Source organism: Cyrtonyx montezumae, unplaced genomic scaffold, assembly GCF_038088225.1.
Source record: "Cyrtonyx montezumae isolate F1298 unplaced genomic scaffold, pur_monq_1.0 scaffold_8, whole genome shotgun sequence".
NCBI lineage: Eukaryota > Metazoa > Chordata > Aves > Galliformes > Odontophoridae > Cyrtonyx > Cyrtonyx montezumae.
Window position 1 is genome coordinate 64,751,732 of NW_027072089.1, and position 17,631 is coordinate 64,769,362.

Genomic DNA, 17,631 nt, shown 5'->3' on the forward strand with positions numbered 1-17,631 from the left:
TTCTAAACCTATTGGTGTGCCTTTTGTCACCTTAGAATGATAGAATTATGTAAAGGCTTGGGTTGGAAGGAAGCTTAAAGCCCACCCACTTCCAGCCCCCTGCCATGGGCAGGGCTGCCCCCCACCAGCTCAGGCTGCCCAGGGCCTCATCCAACCTGGCCTCGAGCCGCCTCCAGGGATGGAGCTGGGCAGTCTATACCAGTGCATTATGACCCTGATCTTGAGTGTGTATCAGCCTTCTCTGCCTTCCTCTTACTCTGCATTGTGATTCTCCATGAGAAAAATGATAAATTCACATGCAAATTACTAACAGTTCTTTGTTCAAGCGGTTGCCTTCCTAATGTATTTTCATTCCTAATCCTCCAGAGGAATAATCCCATTGCTCTACATAGTAGTTGTGCATGGAATAGGATGTCCAGGCTCACTAATTACCAGAAGAACTATGAGATTTTTAAAGTATATTCTCACGAGCTGTGTTTCTAAGAGCAGGTTCTAGAGAAACAAAAAACTCATCCTCCTCTTCTTCCCTGAAATAAAAATGCCAAAGGCAGAGTATATTTAAAAGACAAGCTCTGCTGCCACCTGCTAACATACTTTGGCGTAGCAGCTGAAGCTCTTTCATGAGTGAATTGAGGAGCAAACTTTTTATAGTTAAACAGCTTCTGGTACAAACTGTATGCCTGGTATCAGGTAAGGTTTTGTTTCTACGGTCCTAGGAACACAAGTACTAGGAGCAGTGAATGAATACTGTGGCTTACTGGGCAATATTAGAACTTTAATATGTCTTCTCTTGTCCTTTCATTGTCTGCCTTTTCCAGTTCCTCCATCAAAAACTCAGTCTGAACCTTCTCTGAACTACAGAGGTACTGTACAATGCTGCTGAGGGGAAATCAGCTTTTCCCTTGCTCTGTTGTTTAATGTGGTTCTGGGAGATGGATCTTTAACATTGTACTGTAAAATGCTGTTGACAAACAAGCTGTTGTCTCTGTGTGTGTTGTCCTTAGGACCATGTTGTTTCCAGGGCCATGCATTTTGTCAGAATAAACAAACTTGAGTGCTTACTTCTTCAGTAATTGCCACTAAATGCCAGCAATTAACAAATCCTGTCCATTATCTACTGCATAACACAGTATGCTTCCAGTAGTTTAGATTCAAACTTCTTACAGAAGCAGAGGCAGAATATTTTGAGTTCTGTGAGATCTTTCACTAAATTGAGTTTATTTGTGATGAAGCATTTTAATGTCAATCTGAAATGTGTGCATACACACATAATGCTGGGTAGATGCTGACTTCTGAATTGCTACAGTACATAGGATTTGATTGGATTACATTTGTGCTTCTGCTTCTTGTTAAACAGAAAAGACGTATGTTTAGTATATCCTCGTCCTCTACTGAGTCTATTATATAACATTAGGTTAATTATCCTCTGGAAAGGTGTGCTTGATTTGTTACATCATTGTGTTAACAGTAAACACAATGTAATGAAAATAAGGCAGTGGATAACTTCTATAAATTTTCAGGATTGAAATCCATCTCCAGCAGACAGTGACAGCCATTGAGAGGATGTCACTGTCTAGGGACCTGTTGGCTCCTGGCTTCTCTGAAGCCAGTAAGTTTCCTGCTAACTCCTGTGTCGTGTGTGCTGTGTCTTTTTTTTATACAGAGCATCACAGTAGAGTGCACAGCTGCTCTATGTGTTTAAGATTATCCAGATTCCTTGTTGTTTTGAGGTGATAAAAATCCCAGTGTTTAAAATCCCAGTTTGGATTTCCATCAAATTATTAATGATCAGCAGTTATTAATGTAATCATGCTACCCTTTAGTCATTACTGCTTGTTTTTGAGTAGATGAGCAAGGTAATCTTCACATCCAGCTACAGCCCAGACCTGAGCAAAAAACAGGTGATTCTGGTGAATGAGCTTAGACATTATTTGAGGAAGGTATTCATTTATTACTGCTTTTTTTTGCTGCCTTTTTTTTTTTTGCTGGAGAGTTGCAACCTTAAGAATAGTTTCTCCGTTTTCCTTGTGGTTCACCACCTCCTTATTGACTCACCACTCTTCTACTGTGCTTTGAACTACTGTTTGTGATTAACACCTCCTAACAGTTGACATTACTGATGTGCAAAGTGATCCTTCATGAAAATTGTGTTCGATGTGTGAAATGCAAGTCAGTTGTCGGGAATTCTGTGGTGAAGGTTTCTTTTGAAGTAGATCTTAAATTTCTGGCAAGAAACAAGCCATTTTGTATGTTTATTAATCAGTGTTATGCAAATAAATATTTACAAGAGAATGAATTTTTTTTTTGTCCAATTCTTTGTGCTAGTGAGATACTCTGATGTTCTTGAAAGCAGAGAGAAATCTCTGGCACTAGGCAGTGCCCATTAAAAATACAGTAGAATTTTACAGTCTGTATATTGAATGTCAAACTAATGGTTGTTCTCTGTAATGTATGACCTTATCACATTGCTCATCCAACTCCGCTAGTGTTGGTGAGGTTGAAGGGAGACAGAGTGATCACAGAGCTCTGAGAAATACTAAATTGTGATTGAAAACTTACCAAAATTTATGACATTATTCCATTTCCTTACTCTAGATTGTGAAGCAAACTCAGAACAAATAAGTCTGGTGAAAAAGGAAGGGCACAATCTGGCATTTACTCAGATAATGCAGTTCATAAAATCTATAGCTTGTAAAAGTACAGCATTAACCCGGGATGTGTTAAATAACGATCTTTGTTTCAAAAATGTAAAAATATTCCATTATAACTGTTTCAGAACCAAGTCGAAGTGTTTCACTAAGCAATGATGCAATAGAAAAAGAAAAGAAAGGATTTCTGGGATTTTTCAAAGCTAATAGAAGCAACAGCAAGGTAAGTGTTCATCAAGATATTACTTTGCTAAAGAGAATCCTTTTTTTTCTTTTTACACATGTATTTTTCCTGTGAATAGTGGGTTTTGTTTGGTTTTGTTATTGATTTTTATTAATGTTTTTTTTTCCAAGGTGTCATCTGTCAACAGATGTGTTAACTATGGTTAATTAGCACAGGTGGAGATTCAGGCTTGTTAACTTTAATATACTTAGTAATGCATAGATTGAAGGGAAAAAAAAGCATTTATGAAGGAAGTGATGTAGTATAGAACACATTAGATATGTCTAACTCTTCTGTGCATGTGTGATACTCTGTTTTAAAGCATGCATATCTGCAGTGAGATATGTGCAATCTTGGAGATGATAACAACAGCAAAACTGATGACTCAGAAATAACTTGCAGTACTAAAATGAATAATACAGTGAAGGATCATCGCTGCGATAGATGTTAAGCAGTTTTAAACTTTCAGAAAGGAAAAGTAGTACAAAAAACTTTCTTCAGCTAAGCTCAAGATACTGTTACACTTGCTATATTTGAATAACTTCAAATAGTTATGAAGATATGACAGCATTCTTGCAAGGGGAAAGCTGGAAAGTGGTATTCATGCATTCTATGTATTTGAGAGATACAGAATTTGAGATGCTTTATGAAAAATATGCACCCCTCATTAAAGAAATTAAATATAGAAAATTGTCTAGCTCGAACATAAGCAAAGAGCATATTTTCTTTTGTCTGATTTTAGAAGCCCTCCATGGCTTTTGCATTCATGGGATGAACTGGTACTAAGTAACATGTGCTATGTTGATGGACTGGCGTTATGCATGCAGTTCCAGTCATGTTTGTAAAACTGTATAAGCTTTCCAGAATCATTCAGTTCTCACAATTTTTCATTACACTCAAATTTGGAGTTATGTTACCAGGCAATGGCTTCCAATATCAACACTGGGAATTACCATATTGAAATATCTGATCTGTTGTGGATCCTGAGCTATTCTTAACTCTAAATGTTTTTTGAAGTATGCAGCAAAGGTATCTTTTATGGGAAAATAAGTCTTTTTTTTTTGTGGAGTCTTTATCCTATGTAAGCAACATATTTCCCATTTAGTAGGGAACAAAAGCACAACTGATGCAATAATGCTACATCTACCTGGAAGAATCCAGTTCACAAGCAAGATCAACATGAACTCTGAGGGTGCACTACGGTGCTGCAGTTCCTTTGGAGGAACTGAGCATAACATGTTTACTGCATGATAGTTGGTCATCTGTTTCCATGTTACTGACCTTCAATATGAAGTGTGTGCTATTGGAGTTGTAATTCCAGGAGCAGATCAGATTTAGCTTGTAAAATAATTGCACTTGCAACATTGCTGTGAAACGTGGCAGTGCTCTGGTTACTGCAGTGGGTTTCTTACAGCTAGGATTACAAGTTTATCATGCTTCTATACCCCACTCTTTTCCACCTCTATTTTTTATACCTGTTAAAAAATAAGAGGTCATTGCCTCAGGTTGCTTTTTGACACATACATTTTAATGGATGTTAAAAGTATTGAGATTCTATTAATAATCCGTAAAGAATTGTTGTCCTTGGAGAGGGTGGGAACTGTACAAACAAGTATGAAGAACCAGCTTCAAAATCTGAGGTGAAGGTTTAAGTCTTGCTGCTAGTTCTGACAAGTTAATTGATTTTTCCTAATGGTTCATTTACTGGACTCTTACTTTCAAATTAAGAGTAGAAGAGTGATTTAGCAGCCATTTTGTTTGGACCTGCAAGGGAGTCATCGTTGCCTTTTTAGTATGTTCTGTAGTAGTTTGTGCCCAAACAGACAGAAGAACTACTGAAAACTGAAACGATAGCACAACATACAAAGAAGCAGCAGATGTTAAGTGACCATGATAGATGTGGCTCAGTGTTACAGCCAATTTACAGCCAAAATATGGAAGATACTTAGTGGAATGGGGGCAAATTCATTAACTTATTTTAAGAAAGAATTAATAGGTTTATGAAGGGATTGTATAATGAGATGTCCTGTGGTTTCAGGACACACGAAGGCCCTGAATGTCTTTTCCAAAACTAGCTTGTACTGTTTCTCAGTTAAAATTCCACTCCTCTGCAAGACTTTGGTTGGTTCTGCTTATTTTTTTGTTTGTTTGTATTGTCATTTGCATGCACACAGAAATATAGGAGCACTGCCTTTGGTCATGTGTAGTCTCTATTTTAGAACTAGCTGATAGCAAGAATTGCCTGAAGTCTTGAACAGAAGACATGCTGAGGGTTTCAGGCTCTTACGGGTAAGATGACTTTGTTTGCTAGGGAAGAAGAGAGTATTAGCCTGTCTTGCAAAATGTCCTGGATCAGGTGTCACTCCACTCTACAGGCCCACGCTCAGATTTCCGTGCCCACACACTCTTACTTTCTCAGTTAGGTCGCTGAAGACAGTAATCATGGGATGAGAATATAGTAGATACAGCTTTTTGAACTCTTCTGGGTTTTTTTTTTTGTTTGTTTGATTTTGTTTTTTTTTTTTCAACTATATGTAAAACACCATGACAGAATAAAAGCAGAGATCTTTTCTCTTGGTTGAAAATATCTTTTAGGTTAACTTTGTGCTTACAGGCTTAGTGCCAGATCAGGTATCACCTTCTTCAGTCCATTCTAATTTTATTCTGGATCAGTTACTCTCTGTTCTCCTGCAGCTGACACAAAGGCAGCAGAATCCCATGGTTTTTGATATGAAATGTAATCATGTGCCTGAGGCTACATCCACGTATAATTGACACTGCTAAGCAATCCAGTAGTCCAGAGGTTCTATGCAGATGATTATGGGATATGTAGAGGGTATCTAATAGGACAAAGACATAATCTTGTCTTTGACATGCATGGAGAAGGAAGCTCTCTGCTTATTCCTCTGTCTGTGTGGGTATAGTGAAGCCTGGCCACTGTTACTGCAGGACCTGCTTGCTACCTGTTTTCCTTTTCTTTGCCTTAGCATTGTTCTGTTTTTATAATCTTAAAACCATAATTCTTTATATTTCTGCTAATGAATTTCTTAAGGGCTTGCCTACCCTAGAGAAATACTGCAGACTCCTTCAGCGTTTTATCACCAGTCAGTCTAGCACTACGAAGGCAATTTGTTCTCATTCTGTGATCAGGTTTGGTGCTTTGCTCTGGCATGTTTTTGCTCTTTTCTTTCCTTTGCTACTGCTCTGTAGGATACTTGTTTGTATTACAGACAGAAGAACACTTGAGGATGAACAGAGATTATGGTGAGGAGGATGTTTTTAGTTCTACATCTACAAGTGAAGGAAGCTTGGATGTAAGTACTAATGTGGCTTGTAGATGCTACTGCTGTTAGATCCAGCAATTTGAATAACCAGAACCCGCTGCTGTTCCCTATGCTTAGCCAAGTAGAAGTAGTCACAACCTACTTCCTCCTACCTTAGTTCTCTCAGTCCACAGTTGATATCTTGAAATGCAGTGTACTTTCTTAAAATGAACTCCATAGTTAAGGTAGCTTAACCATAAAACAAGTTTCTTTCAAAGTTACATTCTAAGCAGTTGTGAGCAAAAAGTGGTTTAACCGAGGATGCACCTGTTGTGCCTTCAAGCTGCCTGATGTAACCCTTGTCAGTGACTTTTAGGGTTGGCTTTCATTGTTGTTTTGTATGGCTTTTTCTTTGTACAAAATCATACCTTTATTTTTTTTTTAATCTCTCTGTGTCTACTTTCTGCATGGCAGTATTCCAGTTGTTTTTAAAATAACTTTGGGATGTAGACTACTTCTGCTTTAAAACTCTGCTAATAACAGAAGGTTTTTTGTTATTTACAAGTAGCGTTTGAGGTACTAAAATCCTATGAACCACATTTAGAAAGGTTTTTAAGTTCCTTACAGACTATTAAATAACCAGGATTTAGGTTTCTAGTTAGGAAGTGTGAATCTTAAATATTTTTGTAAAGCTGTTCTTGATGGATTTGCAATCATAATGAATTGGATGTAATTTTGTTGCTTTTTTAATGGCTTGCTCCTGGAGAAGACCATGTTGATGACATAATAGAAACCTAAATGTGTGGCTCAGCTCTGAATCCCCATTTCACAAACAAATTTTTGGAAAGTGAATAGCTGTTCCACAAAATACACAAAGGAGAAGAGTTACAGAACACTGTGGAAAAATGGAGCAGGAGTGAAAGAACAGAACCCAAAATAAAAGGATTGTGTGAAAGAAATCAGAAGGGGAAAAAAAAACACAAAAAAACCAACCTGTCTTGTCAAAACAGGATAACTCTGCTTTTTAAAAGCATAAGCAATATAGCTTAGAGAGCAAAGGTATCTTGGAGTAAAAGATAGAAAAGCTGTTCTTTGTATTCAGTTAGACAAATTCAGTTTTTTTTTCCCTTTTAAGAGGCATTAATCTTCAAGAACAACATAGATATTGCTCAGTGTATACATCTTTCTCTTCTGACTTGACACTTCTGTTTGTATAAGTGCTGATCCTACAAGAAATAAGAACATACTTAAACTGAACTATTTCAGTATATTCATTTAAATTGATGCTTTTCTTTTAGATTTGTTGAAAAATGTATTAAACTAGTCTAATTGATCCTCTTGGCAGCATAGAATGCCCGTCTTTCAAACAGGCTAGATGGGCTTTGAGATAAAAATATTAACTGTGACATCTTAAATGGAAACGAAGTATAAAATACTATAAACTTGACATAGGTCACAGGTATTATTTTAAGAATTCAAATGAAAATTCTAATGAGGCTATATCCAGAACTTTAACAGTTTGTTTTAGCGATTGCTTTTAGGCTTGGCTTTGAGCCCCCTCAATCATTATAATTATTTATTCATTGCTCAAAAGATATCACTTATATACTTTGGTGGAACTGAATATCCTTGCTCAGGCTATGTGCTGTCTTGCTTGGCCATGTTTATGTCAAATATGCGTTTAGATCTCATTATACAGAAGAAAATTCTCTGAAGATTGGTACAGAAGACCTACACGACATCCAGTGGAAGGTTTCTTTCCTGGGCTTTCTTCAGTTCTGCTTTCCTTTATTGTTTTGGGTCATCTTGGAAGTATTTTTCATTGTAGTGTAGGAATCAGAACTCAAGTTTCAGAATAGTTTTTGAAAATAGTTCGGTACTGGCTTTCTAAGATTACGTTTGGCATAGTGAAAGGATCAGGAAAATCTTGCCTGTGTGGAAATAGGCAACTGTGGAAGTACAGCTCAACTAAGGGCAGGATGAAGTTTGTTGGTATTATTAGTTTAAATCCTTTTACCACTTCATATGGTGGTAGTGTGCACTGAATCGTGGAAAAAGTAATGATTTTGGTCCATATTTTTCTTCTTTGTTTGGAAAGTGGGCATTATGCAGGAGAGGAATAAAGCTGTAAGAGATCTTTGATATTTATTTAACCACAAGTTATACTCTCTTTTTATAAACCAAACTATCATCACTTCCATATTTTTGTAATTGTTGTTAGTAGATTAGTTAGCAGATTTTCTAAGTCTTGATGTGCAAGTCAACAGCTATACTGAATGAAAAGTGCACTTACTGTGTGAACAAAAACAGAGGAATTTAACACCATGGAGACTGTAAATATGGAATAATTGTCCGTGACAGTGCACAAAAAGCAGCAATTCATTAATAACATACATCAATGAACAACTTAATGGATCTGAAATCTATTGCAAACAGATTATATCACAAATCAAAAATCTTTTCCTTTAATCTGTACTGTTTTGTTCTAAGTAGAGAAACCAGAGTACCTTTTCACAAATCAAACGCACTTGAAACACAGTTGCATATAAATACAACATACAAATAAAGCAGTTGGAAGATGCCAAATATGTTCTTGTAGCTGGAATTTTAGAACAGCTAAGGAAAGAGGGACTGTGAGTAATCTCTGCCACTTGGTGTCACTGTCGTCAAGTAAACAGTTGATGAAGATGAAACTTGATGCTCAGAACACAGTACTAAAATTAGCTGTTTTTATTTTAGTGGCCTTTGTGTTTTCATAAATCAAGAGTGAAAAAACACATCCCAAGTGGTGAACGATGTGTATCTCTGATGTGGAATTTGTTTATGTAATAAATCGGCTTGGGAAAAAATATTTAAAAGTACAGCCAGGGACATTTATCAGAGGATTTGAAATTTCAGCAAAAAGTCTTATCACACAAGGTTTCTCTAGTTCAAACAGGGTTTCAGCAGACCAGTGTTAGAATATTTTTGTCAGTACTTAGGGAAGAACTTTTAAAAAGTCTAGTCTTGTGTATGTATTTGAATGTCTTACTCATAACAGAATCAGTGAACCTCAGTGAAGCAGATAATCTGGAAATTTTCTGCTTAGTGGATCTGTCATGGCCATCATTATATGTATATTCAAGATCAAAAATATCCAGGAATAAAAAAAAAGGTAATTTTAGATTTCAAGTAGGTAGCAGAGAAATTTTGGATGTACACAGAAGTTTTGTTGTTTCTGTTTTGTTTTTAGGGGTAGTTGGGGAGGGGTTGTTTTTGGGATGGAGTATGGGAGAGCTGCTTTTGTTTGGTTTTTGGTTTATGTTCTAGTCTCCATACAGGAAGCAAAGTTATCTTTCAGAAGAAAGATAGTGCTCTAAAGTTTGGGAAAAAATAATCAAGACTTTTAGTACATTCATAACTGTGGTAGTCACTTAGTAAATGATAGGAACAACTATTTTCCTTATGAAGCATTTATATATATACACATTATTCACCTTTTCAGGGCCTTATTTGCTCTTCACGTACTGTAACTTTTATGCCTCAGAGCTGGCAGGAGTTGGAGCATTCATGATACACTTCCCCAATTCAGAAGTAGTTGGAGAGGGATCAAGAACAGTTACACAAACATAATTGAAAATTTGATTACCCCTCAACCATGTTAAGTGACAAGCAGTAACTGAATACATTGTCCGCTGTTCAGGATTTCAACTCAGGTAGCCAGATACTGTTTAGGGCAGTAACAGAGCTGCAGCAATGATAATATTGTCTGTGTATCTATATGGAAGTGAATAGCTATCAACTTTTCTTAATACTTCATTTCTGATAGTTGCATCTTATATTCTTGTTTTCCTTTGCTTGTTCCTTGGTCTCCTGGGTGTTTTATTCATATTTGTGGGGTCAAATCCTGGGACAGTTCTATAGCATTTAACAATGTTCATAGGTTCAGAGGTTCATAAGGTTGGAAAGGACCTACAAGATCATCTAGTCCAACCATCCTCCTATCACTATCCCTACCCAACTACTAAATCAAATCCTTTAGCACCTCATCTAAACGCTTCTTGAACAGATGTTAGAGCACACTGTCAAGACATAAAAGACATAACTTTGTGATCTGGCTTTGAAACACTTGAAACATAGCTTTGTATGGTTTTGTTTGTAAAACATAAAACCCAACATTAGTATGGAGGTTCATCTTAAGTATTACAGCAGACTGGTCTGTCCTCACAGTTCTTTTTTTAAACATGTCTATAAGCTGGTGGAGTTAGATGCTGAAGCATGACACTCAGGAAGATATAGAAGAATTAAAAATGATTTTCTATCTGCAACTGTTAATATGGTTAAAAGAAAAATAATTTAATAAATATCAAATATCTTAGGGTAAGGGTCACGATGACAGCAGTAACTTTAGTTAGGGTCTTTTTTACATCCTTTGATATTCAGAAAAAAAAATTCTTTCTGAGGAGGTGAGCTTTGCTAGATTTAGCTTGCTTGTAACTGACATTCAACTTAGGTATAGTGATCACTTTGCTTTCTCCTTTTCCACTGAGGGCAGGAGAAATAATTTTCTTTATTTATCACAGTGAAAATTTAACTTGGAGAAAAAGCTGACTGCATGAAGATTTCAAATCAGAGTAGGTTTATAAAGAGACTGTGACGTATTTATCACCTAATCTATACTGCAAAACCTCTAGAGATATCTTAAGGAGTGACGCACATTTGATTCTGACTTTGAGCAGAAGGATGGGTTAGGTGGACTGTGTAGGTGCTTCTCAGCAAGAATTATGTCTGCTGAAAAGATGCAGCTTTTCCCAGCTCCCTTTGTGGTATGCATTTAGAGGATTCACTGTCTTCAGTTACATAAGTTGTGGATACATTCATATATTTGATGTAATACCTTCATATTTTTCCTTACAGAATTCAGAACAGTGGCTGCTTGACACCAGTCTTCAAGTTCTTGTTCCAAAGCTTGGAGTTACTAGACCTCTTCAAATAAAAGGCCCTTCGAGTTAATGTGAAGTGTAAAAGAAAATTCTGGTTCTCAGAACCAGCTGAACTACTTCAGCTCAAAAATAATAATAAAAAAAAATAGCCAGAGGCAGACAGCTGTAATGGAAAGTCTCGGCAGCTATGGTTAAAACATCATAGTGTTTCAGGCTCTTGAAAACAGACTCTTGTGAAGAGAGGTGTTGGCTGACCCATCTTCTGGCTGTGCTTCTTAGGTTGTACAGCCACTGGACTGCTAACTTATTGCATTCAGGAGTTTCATGTTAGCTCTGTCCCTCATCACGCTATAGTGACTTAAGATCATCTGGTTAAAAAAATATTTTAGGCTGGACTTTTTTCCCTCCATTCCTCTGCTGAGAATTGGTTTTGTACAAGTCACATAGCTAATTACTTTTTTGCAGCGAAAGACTTTATTAAAATTTATTAAAAGAAGGTCTGTCATATAGTTAGTGGTCACCAGAAGTTGTCTTTACATAAAATGATATGATTGAGAGTAAAATCACCACAGTGCATTGTGATGTACTCACTACGGTTCACCTGCTTGTCCTGAAACAATAAGAAACAAAACAAAAATCCAGAGTTGTGTCATTCTTCCCCTGCAGTTCTGCTTTTGAAAGGGCATCTCAGAAAGTTCTGTTCCTCCAGTGGCTTTTGCAGGGTATTTTGAAGGAATTAATTTTAGTTATGTTGGATGCTAAATCTAAGCATCAGAGTCAAATTTACTGAGTTTACAAGCCACTGAAATCAGTACACAAGTTTTTTGCATTAAACTTTGACCAGCCTGTGCATCTGCTACCTGCCCTTACTCAGAATGAAATCTTGAGTTTAGGGATTTTACTTTATAAAACTGCTACCTACCATTGTCAGCAGCCAAAACATGAAAGAACAAAGTTTGGATCCCTTCTGTGCATTTGGAGACAGCAGCCAATCTATCTCTCTCAGGGCCATTATTGAGGGAACTATTTCTTCTTTTGTAATGTAAACCAAAATACTGCCTGGGCTAGAGATGACTGGAACAAAGCTGTGAGGTATTCTTGATGTGGGAAGCATCCTTTCGTAAAGATACCCAAATATTCAGTGACTCAGAAGGAGAGACCAAGAGCAAGCTTAACTGTTCAGACCAACAAGGAATTAACTAAAGTGTGGTGGCAGCTTTGCGTTCCAGTGCCTGCACCAGAGATGTTTTTGTATGTCTTGTGTTAAGCAGATGTTATTTCCAACAAATAAAACACTGAAGCTAGAACTGGAGAAGCCAAATGGCTGATTCCTTCCTGCTTAGATGAGTGATCTTGTCTCAGTCTCCATCTGCCTAATCACATTCATGGGTTTGAGCAGATGATAATCTCAGTCTGCTCTGGAGGGATGGAAGTTTAATTCTCAACTGGAATAAAGTTTTGAACCTGAATTTCCCATATTCTTAGAGAACTGCTGAACTTGTAGATGGGTGCGGAGGATGAGACAGGAGAGAAATATAACAGCTGCCTCTTCCAGCAGTTAGGTTTTGTGTGGAGCCAGACCTAATTGGATAAAGCCCTCTCTGATGGGTACAGTTTTGCCAACTTCTTGGATCCTGATGGAGGTTAGGAGTTTAGGCAAGAGGTTAGGAGCATGAGTTCTCAGCAGTTCATGCTCAGTGTGCCCAGAAGCAGAATTCAGGACCCAAAACAAGAGTAAGCACATACATCATAAGAATGTGTGTCGGGCTTATTGAAGGGAAAGCAAAGATAGGTGTGACTTGGAGAGGCCCTAGCTAACGAGAATGCAGTGAGTTAGGCTAGCCAGGTATATGAGGCTATTAAGCTTCCAAACCTGGGCTGCATGGCTTCCTTCTACGTTCTGTGCCTGTACCTAGTTGGGCTGGCATAAGTTGGCTCAGATATCTCCCTTGGATGTTTAATTAAGACCTTGTGACACACCCTTAACCACCTAAAATCCTTTTATGTCTGATTCATCTTTTGTTACTGATTTCACTGAAAAGTTTTGAAGCTAACTCACTGGAAAAAAAAATAGAATAAAGCAGCAACTAATAAGGCCAATGGTTTTTAATTTGCATTAATAAAAGGACATAAAAAAAACCAAGCAGCCAAACTTAAATTCCATTTGAGATTTTTCTAGTGACATCTCAACCACTCAGGCTTTGCTTTCTTGGCATTTAATATTGCTAGAGCCCCTTAATAGTGTATAATAGCCTTGTAATTCCTATTTGGTCATAATTTATTCAGCATATTGTTCTTAGTGTAACTGGCAAGTATACAGTGGTGTTGAAAGTACCACCTTTAAAGAATATTGGATAAGCAGAGATGCTGTTACCTAAAAAGGGATTTCACATATTTCTGTGTACATAAAATGCTTTTTCTGTTTAATTTTGGGATGATCTTGGAATGAGACAGGGAATTGTTAATTCCATTACAAAGTACATTTCTGTTTGATTTAATGATGAATATCCAAAATATTTCTTCTAAAGCTTTCCAAATGTAACTACTGTAATGAAAGGATTAGGGTGTATTTATGCCAATGCCCTTTACTAGATGAAATCAGAAATGGCTAATTGCATGTCATGGATTCCATATTGCAAATACACAATGGAAATTTTCTTTTTAGACAGTGACACCTGTTTTTTGGAATGGCATAATCTAAATCCCATGTAACCATAGATTCATTATACTAGTCTAAAATATCCTATTAGCATGTAGAAATTTTAGGTACAGTAGAGATTTTTCAATGTCGGTTTAGGTATAACGTCTTTTCACTTGCAAAGAATTTTTGAAGCATGAGTGCTAATAGGATTTGGTTCTTTTCCAAGCCTCTTCTGTGGACAGCTAAGGCTTGATTTCATTAAAAGTAGTAGCAAATAATAACATTTCTTTTAATTAGATGATCTAATGATTTCCACACATATTTGTTCTGTGCATTATTGTTCATTGGCCAAACTGAGCTGCTTGGTGGTGTGTGAAACCATATGTCTCAGTAACATCTTATGACGGATGAGGGAGGATTTGCAAAACAACATTTGCTGACAGGACGCAGAAGATTTCACTTTGATGGGGGAGTTTTCCATAGTGAACTCTGTGGCTTAGTTCTATCATGCAAAGTCAAATTTGCATAAGTTTTAGCAGCCCTTACAGGTTATCCTTAAACTTCAATAGGAGTAGTATATGTGAAGCAAGGGCTGTGTAACACTCTTTTCTGTGTGTGCTACTCAGCTGCTAGCTCTTAGGATAGATGTAATGCCTGTGATCGATGGAGCTGTTTCACATTCTTCCTTTTTAGTGAGCAGTTGCTAAATTAGGTTTCATTGGTCTTTTACTTGCAGCTCCAATACTAATATTCTCCTATGAGCTTAACAAAAATGATAACAAGTATTTTAGGCATTGCTTTTTCCCTTATCTTCCTGTGTTTAGCATTTCTTTTCAGTTCTTGGCAGCATTTTGGGAGGCAGGTGGGAAAGGGAGAGTGTCAAATAGTGGCCAGTCTTTCTAAAGACTTATGTAACGTGAAGCAGTAAAACCTTCAGGTAGATACTCTTTCTTATAGTTATGTTTTCTTCGTTTGTTCTTGTTGTTGTCATTTAGACAAGAAGGAAGGCCAGAAGAAGACTATGCAGATAGCGAAAAACAGGATTGGAAAGTTTTAAAGAGATGATAGGCTGTAGGAATAGGAGGTGGACCCACTCACAGTTTTAGTGTAATACTGAACACCTCTTGGAGTTTTTGCTTCTTCGCTTCCTCTGTGAGCTGGTGAGAGCCAGGTGGAAACAATGTTTGGCAAATGAGCTGAGCAGGCACTTTGAAGCGTATCAGCACAGAGAGATGGAGAGATTACCATTAGATTTATGACTGTTAGTATTCTTAACTTTTTTTTTCCTATGATTATAACATTTTCTTCTTCCCATTCCAGTAAATATTCAGGTACACGTCTCAATTTCAGCACAGAGATGTTGTAATTTCAGAGGCTCTAAATGGAGTTTGCTCTGATTTACAGTTGTTTGCACAGGACAAGAATCAGGCCAATAAAGTGCACTGTGGAGTTTTGCCTTGTAAAAACCTAATGGCAGTGGATCTGACAGAAGAGGGAAGGGCAGAAGAAACATTTAAGTCTATTTATTAATCAAGAATTCCAGCAGCAAGGCTTTTCTTGCCTTGATTCTGGCAAATGTACAGATGAGAGATACTGTGCAGAGACCATTTCTGCACAAACAGAGAAAGCCCTTCAAATGTAAACATTTAAGCAGCTGGCATGGGAGATTAGTGCAGCAGGGGCAGGAGGGACTAATACTGGTCTGTGGCGCCGTCTAAATTTAACAAATGTTAAACAGTGTCCTTGTTGTAGTTTAAGGGTTATAGGTCAGAAAGACAATATTAACCACAAATATTGGCAACTGTAGAAGTTAGAGTCATTAACTAGTAGTTAATTAAAAGCAACTTGCCTTTTCAAATCTGCTCCCTCCACCCAAGAAAAAAAAAATAAAAAAGTCTGGGAGAAAATACACCACCTGTTGAATTAAGGAAAAACAACTTCCTACTATGTCCATGTAAAAGGCAAGACTTCAAGAGTTTATTAATATCAAGAGAATATTTTATTCTACTTTTAATTTCCTGTGGCTAAATATGAAATCAAAGGAAAGCATCATGCTGAAGGCGAAAGTGATGTAGGGTCTGTTAGCTTTGTAGTCATTTGTTCCATATGCTTTTTAACATAATCTGTGGTGGGGGGCTAGGAGTGGTTACAATTTGTTTTTTTAAATCCTCTCCAAATAGTTACACAACTAGGGTGTCCACTGGTGTGTGTGCTGTTTTCTTATGTTTTTTGTTCTGGTGTTGAGGTAACCCTTCTAATACAAACCTTTACTTATTTGTTGTGTGTTTTTGGTAGGTACTTCAATTTCTTCATTTCTTTTACAGTAGAGACTGAAGTATGCATATCTGAAACCAAAATTTGTGTTTAAAAAATGAGAGCTATGCCAGCATAGTTATGATTGTCATTGAGTTTAGAAGTATACTGAAGAAAAAGATTTCCTGGAGAAGTGACAACATGGTTTAGAGTACAGTGTTTCTGTCTTTTGGCATCATAAAGTTAGAGTGTTCATTGGAGACTTGATGCAGAACTCATTGGAGCCAATGGAAAAATTCTTGCTGTTTTCAGCTGGCTTTGGACCATGTCTTTTGTAAGCTATTAGCCATTATCTGCTAGGCCACTTTAAAATCATTCTTTCTTGTGGTACTTTAGAGAACCTACTCTTCTATAAGGAGAAAGATCTGTTGGCACTTCCACTGTAATCTTTGAAAGTATATGAATTTAGTTCCTTTTTGATAGACAGTTGGCACAGATAAAGTCCTTAGAGTTGCTTATAGAGTGTTTTCAGACTGGGGAGGGAGAAAACCCCAAAGTAAACATGTTAAGTCTTACAGAAGATGAATTGCAAACAGTGGCGAATTAAGGAGTGGATTTCATCAACGAGTTATTTGTTGTAAAAGCAGGTTTTTCTCTGCTGTCTGGAGTGCATACCCAGCAAAATAAGTACAGTTCTCAGTGCTGCTTCCACTTTTTCAAAAGTTATTGTGCTGTTGAAAGAGTTAGTGCAGGTATGTGTTGTATTTGTTTTCACAGATTTTAACCTAATTTTCACCTGAATTTAGAGATGAGCTTGAAAAGATTCTGCCACAGCTCCACAGTGTGGAATGGATTCTGATGGCTTGGAATCCTCCTATCAGTGTGAGTATATAAAGTAGGAGTGTGGTCAGCCATGGTAAGGGAGAAGTGACAGGGTGCAAGAGGGAGAACATCTTCAAGCATTTCTAAAAGCTGTTTGAGTTCTGATTTCATACAGTTTCACACAGAATATACATGTGAAACAAAGCTATGTGCAGTGAGAAATTTGATCTCATACAAATATCAGAAGTCATACTCTGGTGTCCTAAGGAAAATCGTACTGTACTTTTTGACTTGGAGAAACTCAGTTAGCTGTAGTATACTGCAAAGGAAAACAAAAACGTGAAATAATGGACATAAAGCAGATAAGTGGAAAAGGATGAAATAGCTTGAGTTCTAGAACAGCTGTAATTCCAGTCACTTTTCTGTATTCTGGCTTGACTTTTATTTAGGAAGTGGACTGGTGTAGATGAAGAGTTAAAACTATTAAGAGTGACTTCTTACATTGAGTAGAAAAAAAGGCCAAAAATATTTGAAGTTGTGTTGAAATAAAATTCTCAGACAATTCAAAGGTGTATCTGCTTCTTTGTTCTTAAAGTGCTTTCCTTTGCCCCATTACTGAATTTGCATGATTTTTGCCTGCATATTGATTATTCTCCAAAGGAAATAGCCTCTGGAGAATGCTTCAGAATGGGAGTTTTGGACCTGAATCTCTTGTGATCCTGAAATTAATTTTCTTGTGACTTTTTCAGAGCATGTGTTTTCTACTGAAATGTTTCATCTCTAACGGAACAATATTAACTTCTGTAGGTATTCATCTTTATCCTTATGAAGCAAAAGGCAGATGTGTACCTCCACCTGA

General features: G+C 37.0%; 1 protein-coding gene across 4 annotated transcripts in view; it reads left to right on the forward strand.

The window, feature by feature from the left end:
- COBL (cordon-bleu WH2 repeat protein) overlaps positions 1-17,631 on the forward strand; it is a 146,783-nt gene that overhangs the window by 49,205 nt on the left and 79,947 nt on the right. For 2 of the 4 annotated variants that reach the window (XM_065751713.1, XM_065751714.1), the window contains exon 5: positions 2,777-2,871. In XM_065751713.1, the coding sequence (XP_065607785.1) occupies positions 2,777-2,871 (95 nt within the window). Of the gene's footprint in view, positions 1-818; positions 864-2,776; positions 2,872-6,101; positions 6,186-17,631 lie in introns of all 4 variants that reach the window. The other 2 variants (XM_065751711.1, XM_065751712.1) reach the window with 2 other exon arrangements.